A 15722-nucleotide genomic window follows, 5' to 3' on the forward strand; every position below is an offset into this window, starting at 1 on the left:
ACAAGTTTGTTAATGACCTGACAATGATGACCAGTAAATGCAGGACATCAAATCTGATCACTTTAATTTATAATGGCAATTTTTTCTTTGTTTTTTCTGTCAATAAAATCCTTAAGAAAAGCAAACAAACAAAAACTTGGCTTGAACAGTGAGGTTTTCTTATAAGATGTCCACAGGGGAACAACTCCAGATGACATTCCCTGACTCTGCTTCTGAATAAGTATTTTGGTTTTGCTCTCTTCTGCATATTGCCTTCATCCTTAGGCTACAGCAAGGATGCAGCAGCACTTCCAGGTGTCAGTCCTTCCACAGCAATTTTTACTGACTGAAGGCGACTTATTTTTTTACCCTCCAAAGAGATGAGGCATCCTTTCCTGGAGGTCCCAAAGTAGACCCCCCCTCATTTCTCACCGATCAGAACAGGGTTACCTGTTAACTTCTAAACCCATCATCAGCTAGAATATTGGGACCTCAGGATTGACCCTCTGGAATTTGGGGTGGACACAGTGTCCTCTGAAGTCTGTGACTTTGTGAAGGAGTGATAAATACTTGAATACAACCAGGATTCTATCAGGAAGTGGGGGAGCAAATGAATGTTGTTTAGGTAGCAAGCTCTGCAACAGTTGTTTTTCATTTAAAACACTTCTAATTTTTTAGTACTCAATTATCTAAAGCATAAGTAATAATTTCAAATTGAACAGCAAAAAAAATTTTTAACTTTAGATTTTAATTGGCATGTTAAACATTTTACCTGTTTACAAGTTTCTTGATTGTGCAATAATAGTCTTGTTTTCAAATACTTGTTGACTCAACCCTGTTTTCATCGAAGTCATTGTGTTAATTCAAAATACCATTACACGCCAGTCAGGATGGCTGCTATCCAAAAGTCTACAAGCAATAAATGCTGGAGAGGGTGTGGAGAAAAGGGAACCCTCTTACACTGTTGGTGGGAATGCAAACTAGTACAGCCACTATGGAAAACAGTGTGGAGATTTCGTAAAAAACTGGAAATAGAACTGCCATATGACCCAGCAATCCCACTTCTGGGCATACACACTGAGGAAACCAGATCTGAAAGAGACACGTGCACCCCAATGTTCATCGCAGCACTGTTTATAATAGCCAGGACATGGAAGCAACCTAGATGCCCATCAGCAGATGAATGGATAAGGAAGCTGTGGTACATATACACCATGGAATTTTACTCAGCCGTTAAAAAGAATTCATTTGAACCAGTCCTAATGAGATGGATGAAACTGGAGCCCCTTATACAGAGTGAAGTAAGCCAGAAAGATAAAGAACATTACAGCATACTAACGCATATATATGGAATTTAGAAAGATGGTAACGATAACCCTATATGCAAAACAGAAAAAGAGACACAGAAGTACAGAACAGACTATTGAACTCTGTGGGAGAATGTGAGGGTGGGATATTTCAAAAGAACAGCATGTATACTGTCTATGGTGAAACAGATCCCCAGCCCAGGTGGGATGCATGAGACAAGTGCTCGGGCCTGGTGCACTGGGAAGACCCAGAGGAATCGGGTGGAGAGGGAGGTGGGAGGGGGAATCAGGATGGGGAATATGTGTAAATCTATGGCTGATTCATATCAATGTATGACAAAACCCACTGAAATGTTGTGAAGTAATTAGCCTCCAACTAATAAAAAATTAAAAAAAAACAAAAAAACAAAATACACTAAAATGAAACTAATAATTAATTTATTATTTTTTATTTTTATTTATTTATTTATTTTTTTGTCATACATTGATATGAATCAGCCATAGATTTACACGTATTCCCCATCCCGATCCCCCCTCCCACCTAAATTATTTTTTAAGTCAAACTTTTCTCAAATCTGGTGCTCTGTGACAACCTAGAGGGGTGGGATGAGATGGGAGGTGGGAGGGAGGTTCACAAGGAAGCGGATGTACGTATACCTGTGGCTGATTCATGGTGATATATGGCAGAAACCAGTGCAATATTGTAAAGCAATTATCCTCCAATTAATAAATAAAAAATAAACCAGGCTTTTAAAAAAGGAACGAAGTACTGACACTGCTACAACATTGATGAACCTTGAGAGTATTATCAAAGAAAGAAACCAGACCAAAAAAAAACACATACTATATGGTTGTATTCATATGAAAACCCAGGAAAGGAAAACCTATAGAGACAGAAAGTAGATTTCTGGGTTACTTATGGCTGTAGGGGAGAGGGTGGAGGGTAGCAGAGGATAGCTAAAGGGTCCAGGGTTTCTTTTTGAAGTGACTATGGTATTCTAAAATTGACTATAGTGATGGTTGCATATATTTGGAATACTAAAAACCATTGAATCATACACTTTAAATGGGTGAATTCTATGTGAATTATATCTTCATACAACTTTTTTACAAATAGCTTTGGTATGATTTTGATTGGATGTGCCTAATATTTAAAATCGACAAATAGTATTGGAGTCAATTACAGTTGTTTGTATGTTAGGTCGTTTCAGTCATGTCCGACTCTTTGCCACCCCATGGATTGTAGCCTGCCAGGCTCCTCTGTCCATGGAATTCTCCAGGCAAGAATACTGGAGTGGGTTTCCATGCCCTCCTCCAGGGGGATATTCCTGACCCAGGGATGAAACCTGGGTCTCTTATGTCTCCTGCATTGACAGGCAGGTTCTTTACCAGTAGCACCATCTGGGAAGCCCAGTGATGATCATTACAGTTATCAAGCAATAAAAGCTAGCAGAGACAATTTTCTTTTCAGGTATGCACATCTTGAGGAATCCTGGTTCTTTTTAGCCACTGTCCCCTTAAAGGTCATTTTCCTTCTTCTTAGTCCTCCCTACAGTCAATTATTTCTCTCAAATGAAACAGATGATAAGTTTAGCATTCCTCTGTAGCAAAGTAGCCTTTCATCCATTCATTTTTGCTGTAAATGCTTAACACAGCTTTCAGTAATTTTCATCTACAATAAAGACATGTGAATAAGGAGAAATAGGTCTTCTTCTTTTATTATGATAATTATAGTGAGGGACTATAATTATATATATATTTTAAAGTCTTAAGTATTTATTTTTCTTCTGATAAATAAAATCCCATTGCTTGATAAATTAAACATTTGTGGTAATAAATTTGTAAATTCAGAATGATGTTTTAAAATTCATGTTCAAAAAATTGTATCTGTAGCTATGAAGTTGTAAACATAAATAACAGAATTTGCCTCTTCACAGGATTTTCTATTGTGATAATGTCAATATGGCCATATCTCCAAAAGGTTTGTACACTTCATTCTTATCTTATGTAGGTGTAAGTAATAACTCTTATGTAGTTTTCTAGAGAGTCTCTGTAGTATTCTGATTTAATCTTTGCTAGAATAACATGAGAATAATTCCCCTAAAGAGGGTTATAAGTAAGGTGACCATATGCTTTATTGTGCTCACCAGAACACTCTTGAAGTGAGAAGAGTATTATAGCAGAATATAGGGTTATACCCAGCAGTCCTAGGCACACATAGATACATGGCATGTGTGTGCCTGTTCTCAGTCACTTCAGTCATGTCATGCAACCCCATGAACTACAGCCAACCAGGCTCCCCTGTCCTTGAGATTCTCCAGGCAATAATACGGGAGTGGGTTGCCATGCCCTCCTCTGGGGAGATCTTCCTGACCCAGGGGTTGAATCCTCGTCTCCTGCATCTCCTGAATTGCAGGCAGATCCTTTGCCCCTGAGCCACCTGGGAAGCCCTGAGATATATGGTCACATCCTTACTGGCCATTTTCCCATCCTCTTCATACCCCTTCCCTGATAAAAAGGAAACTAGGTTAGACATAGTCTGAATTCCTAAAATGTACACATTTCATGCTTTCCAATAGAATTAATTTAGGTTGTCAGGCGACATTGTGAAATGAATAGACAATATACATATTTTGATGCTGTGGTTACTAGGTGGGAAGGAAAGAGTGAAAAGAAGATGAAAATTTGGTGGGTACCCTGACATCAATTGATCATCAAGTCCTGTCAGTTCTACCTTTAAAAATATATATATTTGACATATAACTGTCAGTTTTATCTTAAAATTCCAGTAATGAATTTATTAAAAAATCAGTATTTAAGTTGGAAGCATAATTAATCTATAATAATATTTCAGTCAAGGTTTCTGAAGGAATTCTTCTTTAATTCCTAATTCCTGTTCAGTCCTTAACTTGCTACAATGTGATTAACTCTCTGCTACCCTGAAACTGCTCTTGAGTTCTTCAAAGACTTAATTACTCACCAAATACTAGATACTTTTCAGTCCTTACTTGAGGTGACACTTGGGTAGTGCTTGACATTGTTGTCCTTTCTCTGCTTCTTGAAACCTTCTTTTAGCTTCCCTGCCATTACCCTTAACTCTTTATTCTTAAATTATTTTGTGTAGTTTTCTTTATCAACTTGCTCCTTGTATTTTGTTTTTCTCCAGTAGTGTGTATGTGTGTTTCAGCCTAAATCCTGAGCCTTGGCCCACATTATATCTATAGTGAGTTTTAGTTTCATGAGTATTGGTTTCATGTAAAATAATGTTTTGATCAGTTTAAGTTAATGTTCAAAATGGTAATGAAAATGTGGTACTAAATCACTAAAATAAAATTAGTACTTTCCTTCTATATTTCTTTTAAAGATAGCATAAGAAAATAGCATTTTAAGTTAATAATGATAAAAACTACTGTCCCTCACCTCACTTTGGGTTAGAACGTTTTCCTGTGTTTCTATGTTTCCTATGTTTTCCTGTATCCCTTTACCGTTAACACTTGTCATTGAGTGTTGTAACTGTGTTACAGAGAGCTTACCTAACTTCCCTAGTAGATTGTTAGAATGGCTGGAGGGCCTCAACAAAAATACTAGGTATATTTGATGACTGTTTAGAGTTTAAAAATTATAATTATACTGTACTAAAAAAATCCAAAATGAAATATAAGATCTCAATAAATTTTTTATGCCTGCTTTTTTTGCATGCTCAGTCAGAATTTATTAGATACATGTACTTGGATGAGCCTAAAATCCTTCAGATCTTTGAACATTTTCCTCCTTTTTTTCTGGAGCGATTTTTTTCCTGCATCACTCCTTTCTTCTGCCATCCCTTCCTCCCTTCTTCTCCACTGTTTTCAAGGCTTTGCTCCAATGTCCCCTCTGAAAAGCCTTCTCTTACTGTCCCTCACCTCACTTTGGATTAGAAGGTTTTCCTTTGTGCTTTCGTATCTGTTTATCATTAACACTTACCATTGAGTGTTGTAACTGTGTGTTACAGAGAGTGTACAAACTTCTCTACTAGGTTGTTAGAATGGCTGGATGGCTTCAACAAAAATACTAAACATATGTGATGAATGTTTAAGGTTTAAAAATTATGCTTATTCAGTGGTAAAGAATCCACCTGCAATGCAGGAGACATGGTTTTGATTCCTGGGTTGAGAAGATCGCCTAGAGGAGGAAATGGCAACCTGCTCCAGTATTCTTGCTGGGAAAATCCCTTAGACAGAGGAGTCTGGTGGGCTACAGTACATGGGGTCAAAAAGAGTCAGATTTGACTGAGCATGCAAAAATACACATAAGGAATTTATTGACATCTTATATTCATTTTAGATTTTGTTAACTTAAAATTCTATTTCTTATGCTATCTTTAAAAGAAATATAGGAAGAAAAATACTAATTTTACTTTTTATTGATTTAGTGCCCCAGTGTCATTGTCATTTTGAAAATTAATTTAAACTAATTAAAGCTTTATTTTACATGAAATCATTACTCATGAACTTAAAAACTCTTTCCATACTGACAGAATTATTAGAGTTAGAGTAGTATACTTAACAATTCTGGAGCAACATCTTCTGTGCTAAAATATGTATTTCCGTATATCAAAACTCTTGATTTCAGAGTCTCTGTGTCTAACCTCAGAATTTTCAAAAGGAAGGTATTTTCACAATTAGATCTACTCAGCATAATACTTTGAATTTTAAAATTGATTGCTTTCAGCAAATACTTGAAATCTCTTCAAAAGAAAAATTACTGAGGTCATATGAACATATCACTAGTTCTTTGGCAATACAAAGATAACATTTTCACCTAAAATCTTGTGAATTAATTTTCTCAAGTTATTTCATAATAGTATTAATATTATTATAATTATTATAATTATTTATAACTTACTGTGTGTGAGGCACACATGTAGATTATCTTTTGATTTTCATAACAACTCTGTGAGGTGGTTATTATCACTCCTGTTTAACAGATAAAGAAACTCAGAGAAGTTATGTAGCTTGCCCAAGATCACACAGCTAGAAAATGGCAGAATCAAGCCTATCTGAAACCAATATCTGACTCTACAGTACTGTTACCTATTGCCTTAAAAGTTTTCATTCTTTTTCTTTCTAATTTTATTTATTTTATTGAAGTGTAGTTGATTTACAGTGTTTCAGATGTTCAGTAATTTAGTTACACACACATACATATGTACATACATATATGTATTCTTTTTAATTATAGATTATTACAAGCTATTGAATATAGTTCCCTGTGCTATATAGCAATTTCTTATTGTTTATCAAAATTTTCATTATTAATTTGAGGTTACTGTCTCTCTTATGATAATATGTTGCCACATATTTCTTAGCTTAAAAGTCATCTCTGAGAAAGATAAAAAGCTAGGCCACCCCCCTCCCCCTTGCCAGAAAAGAAAACCCAAAAAACCCAAACAGTAGATTATCTATCTGAAAGAAATTTGGTACTACTGTCAATCTCTGACTTGTGCTTCTGGCCATGGCTGATAGACTGCTCTCAGCTGGGTGATTCCTTAGGCTGTGTTGCCCAGAGTTGTGTTTAATTTCCAGGAAGACTCATTTTTAAACCTAGATTTTGAATTGGGATGATGGGTTATCTATAGGTCCAGGAACGTAGTGGGAGTACTCATGCATGAATTACAAAAAAATATAATAATAAAGCTGACATCAGTAAAAATAAAATACTAAGAACTATTAATGTTTTTATTCCATAGGTAACATTCATTTAGTGCATACTATATGCAAATATGGCTCTAAGCACTCTACATATATTGCCTTGAATAATTCTCATAACAACTCTGTGAAGTTACCCTTATTTGACAGAAAAAGAGTTAAAGCATGTTGGTTTTTCCCCTCAGTTATTCAAAAATGCAGGATTTTTTGGGATCAGATGAGTAGAACCTGATTTGGAATCTGCTTGATGGCAGAGAAGTGTTTACTCAATTTGTATTCAGATTGCCTCACACAGGTTTTGTCACAGAGAAGGCCTTAATAGCTGTTAATTGGATGAATAAGCAATAGTCTATAAGTAAATAATTGAGGGGGCTTCTAGGTGGCACAGTGGTAAGGAATCCACCTGCAAATGCAGGAGACGCAAGAGATGCAGGTTCGCTCCCTGGGTCGGGAAGATCCCCTGGAGTAGGAAATAGTAACCCACTCCAGTATTCTTGCCTGGAAAATTCCACGGACAGAGGAGCCTGGGTGCTACAGCCCAGGGGTCGCGAAGAGTCCGACACAGCTAGCACACACAGCACAGCCAGCGAATAGTTGAGAAGACTTGGAACACATCTCGGCTCCCATGGCAAAGCTTTAAGATTTCTAGAACTTTGTCATTATTATTAACATGTTAAGAGAAGAATATTTTGAAATTCAGTACTATGCTTTGTCTTTTTTTTAAAGAGAAGCTAACAGATCTGACTTTCACTGAAGTGTGCAAAATCAAACTAGTTTACAGATAAAAAGTGTGTGTGCATGCATGCCCTCGTGTGCTCATGCACAGGGGAGAACTAGAGAGGGGGAGAGAGGCAGGCAGAGAGAGAGAGAGGAGTGAGCAGGTGGGGTGATAGACATACACAGACAGACAGACATGGGGGTTAGGGAGATGTTGCTAATTCAGACCAAAGAGATCCTGGAAGATTTTCCAAAATCAGTTATATCAGAATTGAATTGGGAAGGCTCTCCAGAAATTGACCACCTGAAGGAATGATCAGGGCCAGGGAGTAGGAGGTTGGAAAGGCATTCCTGGTGGAAGGCACAGTAGAAAACCTGTGCAAAGGCCTGGAAGCCAAGAGCTTGACTCATTTTGGAAACTTTAAAAAGTTCTATGTGGCTGGAAGTTAGTAGCTGGGGAGGAAACATGCAAAGAGATGAGTTTGGAAGGGAGAGACAGTGGCCAGCTAGTGAGCTAGTTTTTCATCATAAACAGTTTAGATTTTATCCTTAAAACAATATGAGGGGGATCATTAGAGGTGGCCAGAGGACCGGAAACAGGATGCTGTTATTGCCATGAGGGAGAAGCACACAGGAGCACAGCTAACAGTTCAGTTACTAAATTGAACTTTCTGAACCTGTATCTTCTAAACCATTTTACTTTCCTGTTACAATTCTAACAGATTGCAGTTTTCCAGTGATTGTAAAGAATAGTATCCAACTAAAATAGCAGATATTGTTGAAAGTGTTACAGGCACCTTCAAGAGTCAGTTCACGTCTGTCTATGCAATGGACACTTGACTATGATCAATTAATATCCTGAGAAGATACGTTTATCCTTTTGCTTTCAAATTACTAGACATCTAGTATTATTTAGTTTTCATTGCTTTTTAAATTGTTATATATATGACATGAAGTTGTTATATTTATTCAGTCTTATTTCTCATCTGTACAAACAAAATATACCTAAATATCGTCATTTTAAGCTATCTAAAAATACCTTTGGGAATAAAAGCCCAGGGTTTTTGTTGTTAAATTATTCTACCATTTAACCTGCATATGTTTAACCTTATGTCCCAAGATATAATGGTTCTTACTTTTCTAAATTATTATATAACCTACTGTATATAAAAACAATCTTCTGATTTATTCCATAGTCCCTTTGTAAGCTAGAATTCTTTACTTTCTGAAAGTATTTTCTGTGTTTTAATCATTTGGTTCTTCCATCAACATTCATGATATATAAATCCTCTTTGGTAGAATCCTGGATTTTTGATGCTGAAAGGAAGAATTAGTAGTAGGTTTAATGAGATAAATTTTATTTGGAATTTGATTATTGTGTTCGGTTTAAAAAGATAAATTCACAGTCCTAACAAATAATAATAAAAAAGCTAATAAACTTTAGGTTATTGAGTTGCATAAGGATAAATAATTATATTTTTAAGAATTAAAGAATGGCATATAAATTTTATGATGCTATTGTTAGGTATATAATGTGAATATTTTTTAAGATTTTTAATGATGCAGAATTTTTATAATTATTCTAAAAGATGAAGCTTCTTAAGCACTTTTCCTTGTGTAGTGAATTGTTAATACAGTTAATGTCAGAAGCTTGAATTCCTTACTATAAGTAGTAGTGTTATAAGACTTATGTGTTAGAATTATTGATTTTATTTGTTTTAATAAGAAATGTTAAATGGTCAGAAAAAAATGTACGTAGCTTTTTACCTTTACTTTTCTTGGATAACAATTCTTAAAGCATATTTCTTTTTTCTACAGATTGATCAGACTGCTGATGCAAGTTTTTTGGGCTGGGTTATTGCTTCATTTAGCCTTGGCCAAATGGTAGCTTCACCTATATTTGGTTTGTGGTCCAATTACAGACCAAGAAAAGAACCTCTTATTGTTTCCATTTTCATTTCGGTGGCAGCCAACTGCCTCTATGCATATGTCCATGTTCCAGCTTCTCATAATAAATACTACATGTTGGCTGCTCGTGGATTGGTAGGATTTGGGGCAGGTAATATGTATGCATATGTATTTTTGATTGTGTTGAACTTAAATTCATCCTGACACTCAGGCCCTTTCTCATCTAGGGTCACCTCTTCTCAGTCTCCTGTACCTCATTCAACATACAGATGTCTCATTGCAAATATCTTTCCTATCATTTTGCCTTTTCTAATGATGTTGCCTTTACTTATAGTTTCTCTCTTCTGTTCCCATGGTTCTTCATCCTTCAAGATTCAGTTCAAGTTCTGCATCTTCCATGAAGCTTTCTTAGGCTACCCTACCCCTTAACAGACCTTACCCTTTAACAAGTCTCTGGCATTTGCTTATGTACTGTTTCCATCCTTTATCACCAACTAGATAGTAAACTTGGTGTAACTAGAGACAAATGACCACTTTTAAAAATACTCTGTAGCCCCCAGCAGTGTCTCTTCAACATAAGAGCTCAACAAGTTTTTTTGAGTTAAATTGTTAGGATTTCTTTTTCTGTTTCTTATGTTACAGTATAAGTATGCCGAGAGTGTAACAATTAGTAGTACTCCATTCACTCAATTCTTTCTCAGTATATAATGATGAAAAAAATTTTAAGGTTCCTGTAATGCTGGGTTTTTTTTAGCTCTTTCAAATCTTTAACTGTTTTTTCATTTTAGTAAAAGTAATATTTTCTATTAACTGATGCATTTATTGACTCTAAATGCTTTGTATAATCATAAAGAAGCAGTGACTATGCTGCAGATTAATATTTATTCCACATATAGAGCCAAATTAAGTTGAATTTATAAACTGGAAAATATTTTCTTTATTTTTACTTTACTTTCTTTTGGATTGTTGTATCTTTTCTTAGGAAATGTAGCTGTTATTAGGTCATATATTGCTGGTGCTACCTCTCTTCAGGAAAGAACAAGTTCCATGGCAAACACAAGTGCATGTCAAGCATTAGGCTTTATTCTAGGTCCAGGTAGGTTGTCATTACTTAGATTTGAATTGGGTAAACTTTTGAAGTTCAAATGTTAGATGAAATCCAAGAATAAAACCTCTTACGTGTGTGTGTTAGTCGCTCAGTTGTGTCCAACTCTTTATAACCCCATGGACTGTAGCCCACCAGGGTCCTCTTTCCATGGGATTCTCCAGGCAAGAATACTGGAGTGGATAGCCATTCCCTTCTCTAGGAGATCTTCCCGACCCAGGGATCAAACCGGGGTTGTAGGCAGATTCTTTACCATCTGAGCTGCCAGGGAAGCCCATAAAACCCTATAGCAGAAGGAAAAGGAAGGGAAATGATATTTTTTAATCCAGCTGTGAGGCTACGCTCCTTATATGTGTTAACTCATGTTCCACTAAATTAAGTGTTATTACTCCCCGTTTTACAGATTAGAATACCAAGACATAGAGAATATAAGTAAATTATCCAGGGTCACCCTGGATAAATGGGAGGCATGAGATTCAGACCTCACTCTTGGAATCCAAAGTGTATGTTTTGTCAAGTTATCATTTAGCTTGGCATCTCAGCAAGAGTTTGCCTTTTGTTTTTCCTGTTAATGAGAAACAGAGTTCTTTTAACTGAAGGATTTGAGGAAAGTTATAGGGGCTTCCCTTGTAGCTCAGTCGGTAAAGAATCTGCCTGCAGTGCAGAAATCCTGGGTTCGATCCCTGGGTCGGGAAGATCCTCTGGAGAAGGAAATGGCAACCCACTGCAGCATCCTTGCCTGGGAAATCTCATGGACAGAAGAGCCTGGTGGGCTGCAGTCCGTGGGGTTGCAAAGAGTCGGGCACGACTGCTTGACTAACATTTACTTACTTATAGCAAGTTCTTTACCATTTTGCCTTTTGTCCTTACCTTTAAAGAAAATTTACTAGTCTCTTCTTTCCAAGCTTTCTTACTTTAGCTGAATATAAAAGTATGTTAATGAGATTTAATGTTTCTGTAAGACCAGTTAATTTCCTGCAAATGAGTAGAGAAGTTAATTTTATGCCTGTAACAACATTGAAAAGACATAATTTGTCCATGCTTTTAATATTGCATTGAAAAGACATAATTTGTCCATGCTTTTAATATTGCAGTTATAAATAGCATAAATTTGAATGCAACTCAGTTTACTTCATCATCACCCCAGGCCCTTCTGGTTTCCATTATTTCTTCTCTTTAACATAGAAAATCTAATTCATCATTCACCAAAATTCAGTTTAGTGTTCTGGAATAAAATATAAGAAGAAATCTTATTTTAAAATATATTATAAAATACAAGAGGGCGTAGTCTGGGTCTTTTTAAATTTACCATTCTCTCCTCAGTGTCTAGCATAGTACCTGATATATAGGCCCAGATTCTCAGTAAATATTTTGACCATCTAAAAAGCATTTTAAAGATTATTCACTAAAACATTTTGTATTAAAGATGAGCAGATGTAAGCCTAAAGAGATGAGACGACTTTTTCAGTAATAACCACACCACTAAGCACGAGCATTTATTCACTGCTTCTCGTTGTTGCTGTTTAGTCGCTAAGTCATGTCCGATCCTGTTGGACATTAGCAGGCAGATTCTTTACTACTGAGCCATCAGGGCAGCCCACTGACTGCTTCCTCTGTGCCAGATACTGTTCCAAGTGCTTTAGGTGCAGTGCTTTACTTAATTTTCACTCTAAGGCTGTGTGTAAAGTGATGGCAGAACCAGATACAGAATCTGAATCAGGAGAGTAAACAAATACTTTTCCAATCCAATTTGCCACAGAACCAAATCGAAAATGATATTAAATATATAGTTTAAATAGTTTATCCACAGTAATATTTAATAATATTAAGTTAAAATGTGACATTTTCTTACAGTGAGATTGGTTAAAGTTTTAATAATTTATTTATGGAATAAACTGTATAACTTAAACATCCTCAGTCAGTTCAGTCGCTTAGTCGTGCCCGACTCTTTGCAATCCCGTGGTCTGCCGCACTCCAGGCTTCCCTGCCCATCACAGAGATCTTTTTTTAAAAAAGAAGATACACGTTATGTGAGGAATAATCCTTTGAGAATGTCTATACATCAGTGCTTCTCACCCATTTTTTACATCATTGTCTCCCAAAGGAGGCTTTTTAGACTTTTTTCTCCGAATTACTCCATCCGATGAAATTTCAGTATCACAGATCTGTATCATATATATTTTTTATACTATATCTATGTCTGTGTTTTATACAGAAAAAAAGTAAATTTTTTGTCTCTCCCCACCAAGAACCAATTTTCTTGCTTCTTGAGATCCCTGTTGAGATTCCATACATTATTTCCAATTTTGTGGTAAATGTTCTTCATATTTGTTTTATCCTGTACCTCCCATGTAATAATTCACATGTACATGTTTTGTTTTAATAAGTTTTTCAGACTTGTTTTGCACTCATTGGAGAAAAGGGCGTGACGTGGGATGTCATTAAGCTGCAGATAAACATGTACACAGCACCAGTTTTACTGGGCGCCTTCATGGGAATTTTAAATATTATTCTGATCCTTACTATATTAAGGTAATTAGATAGAAATGATAAAACTACTCTTGTAGATTGTGAAATTAAATAAGCATTATCATTATTGAAGAATTAGTATTTCTGTGATGTCTTTATTTGGTTTTTGATGTCTCTTGTTGTACTTATATTTTTTAATAAGCGAATGCATGTGGTACTCTTAACTAAAATAATGGATGATGAATAAGAACAGGTTATAAATTCTTTGAAGATTCAAAGTTTGATCTTGATTTACTAATTATAGGTTTCTAAGTAAGGTAATAGCATGAAAGCAACATTTTAAGTAGATTAACGATTAGTATCAACCTTAGATACAAAAATTCCTCATAATATATGTTTCTTATCTTTTATATGTCAGAAGAAATTTTGTAAAACTACAGAAGTTTTGTTACTCTATATTACTTTGGAGTGTTTTATCCAGGAGTCCACAGATGTTTATAACTCATGTTGAAAACCATTTGAAAACTTTAAATACTGATTAAGGTACCTCATGTGTGCTCTTAGATTAATTGAGTATTTTTTCCATTTTATATGGTAAAGTAATAAAGTAATAATTGTAACATATCATTTTAATTTTATTGGTTATATCTCATAATAATTTCATTACTCAGAAGGCAGTAAAAGAAACTATCAGAATGTGAAAAAATAGAAAGCTAGTAATAAATTTAAGCCATTCATCTATTATACTAAGCCTTTCATGGATACAATATTTATGTTTTTCTTTTAAGAGAACATCGTGTGGATGACTCAGGACGACAGTGTAAAAATATTAATTTTGAAGAAGGTACTATTAACCTGTTTGACTAAATGACTATAATATTACAGAGTGTTTCTAATGATTCTATCTGTTTGATATTTACTTGAATCTTATTTCTGAGGACAACACAATGGGTAATTGGGGAAGGTCTCCAAAGTTGAAATTTACCTAATTTATTATTTTTATAAAGACACATACCTGTATCAGTGATTTGGTGTGCACAGCTGGCAGGGTAAAACAATTGCTAAAAATTACTTCATCTTGTTTTCCAAGAGCCAATATCCTAAAATCCTTGAGATCTTTGGGATGAATTCAGTAGTTTTGCTACCAAATGTGTCTTTCCGATTCAAGTATTTCTTTGTTCACTTAATCATTGGTGTAAGTATGGTTTCTCTTTTGCATTTTTATTCTTTGGGTATACTCCACAAATGCACATTTTCATCCTATAGATCTTTCTCTGGCCCATAAATAGGTACCCAGTCTGGTAAGTATGTATAGTTTACTAAATAAACCATTATTTAAGTACTTCTAGTTATACCCTCCTTGGGGAGTGTCCCTTCATGCAAAAGAATGCAGTTTAGTCCTTGCCCTCAAGGAGTTTATAAAGCTTTGGAAAAGACAGTATTATTTCACTGAGTTCTTTGATAGGCATTTTATTTAATTTTCACAGCAAAACTACTGGAAGGTAAAGTTAAAAGTAGTTCGGTGGAGAGCAGAGTGATGAGAAGCTATAGTAAATTTTGAACAAAGGATAAGTATGACTATAGTCAGATTCCAAGTAAGGCTAATCCAGATATGTGAGGACCTGAACTATAGCAGTAACTGAGAATGGAGAAGTGATAGATACGAGCTTTCAAAGAAGAAAGAAAATCAAGATTCTTGACAGGCTGGATAGGGAATACTAAGCTATGGAGGAGGTTGTTGATGTCTGCTAGGGTTTGATTCCAGACAGTTGAAAGAATGAGAGAAGAAGAATTTAAGAAGGGACATTGGCTGAAAAGATAAAATGATTTCAGTTTGGATCAAGCCAAATACAGTGCTACTCTAGGAACAACTAAAAAATTCCAGAGGCATTTGTAATTTTGATGGTAGAAATCAAACCTAGAGATAGAAATTTGGGAGTCATCCAATGAAAACCGCTATAGCAAAAAAGAGAGAAAGGAGGAAAGGAAGGGATAAATGGATCAAGTGTGGCAAAATATTGTTGAATGTAGGGCATAGATGGATAAGAATACATTTGAAATTTTTCAAAAGGAAGAATGCATGGTGAAGGAGTACCAGCAGTGGGAATAAGCTACTTTTTGGAATGGGTGTAAAATCGGATGCTAGCTTAAAGGACCTATCAGATAAAGAGAAGGAGCAAATTAAAAAGGGTGTAGTTGGGGGCTGAGAAAGGGAAGATACACAAGAAGCAAAATCTTTCACAAGTTGAAGGAGATAACCATATATGGATCCTTGCTTTATTGACTTTAATATGCTTAGGAAGCACCTGGGAACCGTGTTAGAACGCAGACTGTTTCAGTAGGTCTGGGGTGAGGCCTAAGTAGGAGAATCTACATTCATAACAAGCTACCATGTGAGCTGATGCTGCTGATCTTCAAACCACACTTTGAGTAGCAAAGACCTACAGCTACACTGTCCAGCATGGTAGTCACTGGTCAAATTTCACTGCTTAAACTTAGTTACATTTAAGAAATTCCTGGGAATTCCCTGGCAGTCCAGTGGTCGGGACT

At 35.6% G+C, this 15722-nt stretch overlaps 1 protein-coding gene across 2 annotated transcripts in view; it reads left to right on the plus strand.

The window, feature by feature from the left end:
• The window catches only part of MFSD8 (major facilitator superfamily domain containing 8), a 39816-nt gene that overhangs the window by 9579 nt on the left and 14515 nt on the right, over window positions 1-15722 (plus strand). For both annotated transcript variants that reach the window (XM_043486555.1, XM_043486565.1), the window contains exons 3-7: window positions 3224-3267; window positions 9509-9749; window positions 10581-10694; window positions 13091-13235; window positions 13961-14016. In XM_043486555.1, the coding sequence (XP_043342490.1) occupies window positions 3224-3267; window positions 9509-9749; window positions 10581-10694; window positions 13091-13235; window positions 13961-14016 (600 nt within the window). The remainder of the gene's footprint in view (window positions 1-3223; window positions 3268-9508; window positions 9750-10580; window positions 10695-13090; window positions 13236-13960; window positions 14017-15722) is intronic.

Source organism: Cervus canadensis, chromosome 1 (genome assembly GCF_019320065.1).
Source record: "Cervus canadensis isolate Bull #8, Minnesota chromosome 1, ASM1932006v1, whole genome shotgun sequence".
In the NCBI taxonomy this organism is placed as follows: domain Eukaryota; kingdom Metazoa; phylum Chordata; class Mammalia; order Artiodactyla; family Cervidae; genus Cervus; species Cervus canadensis.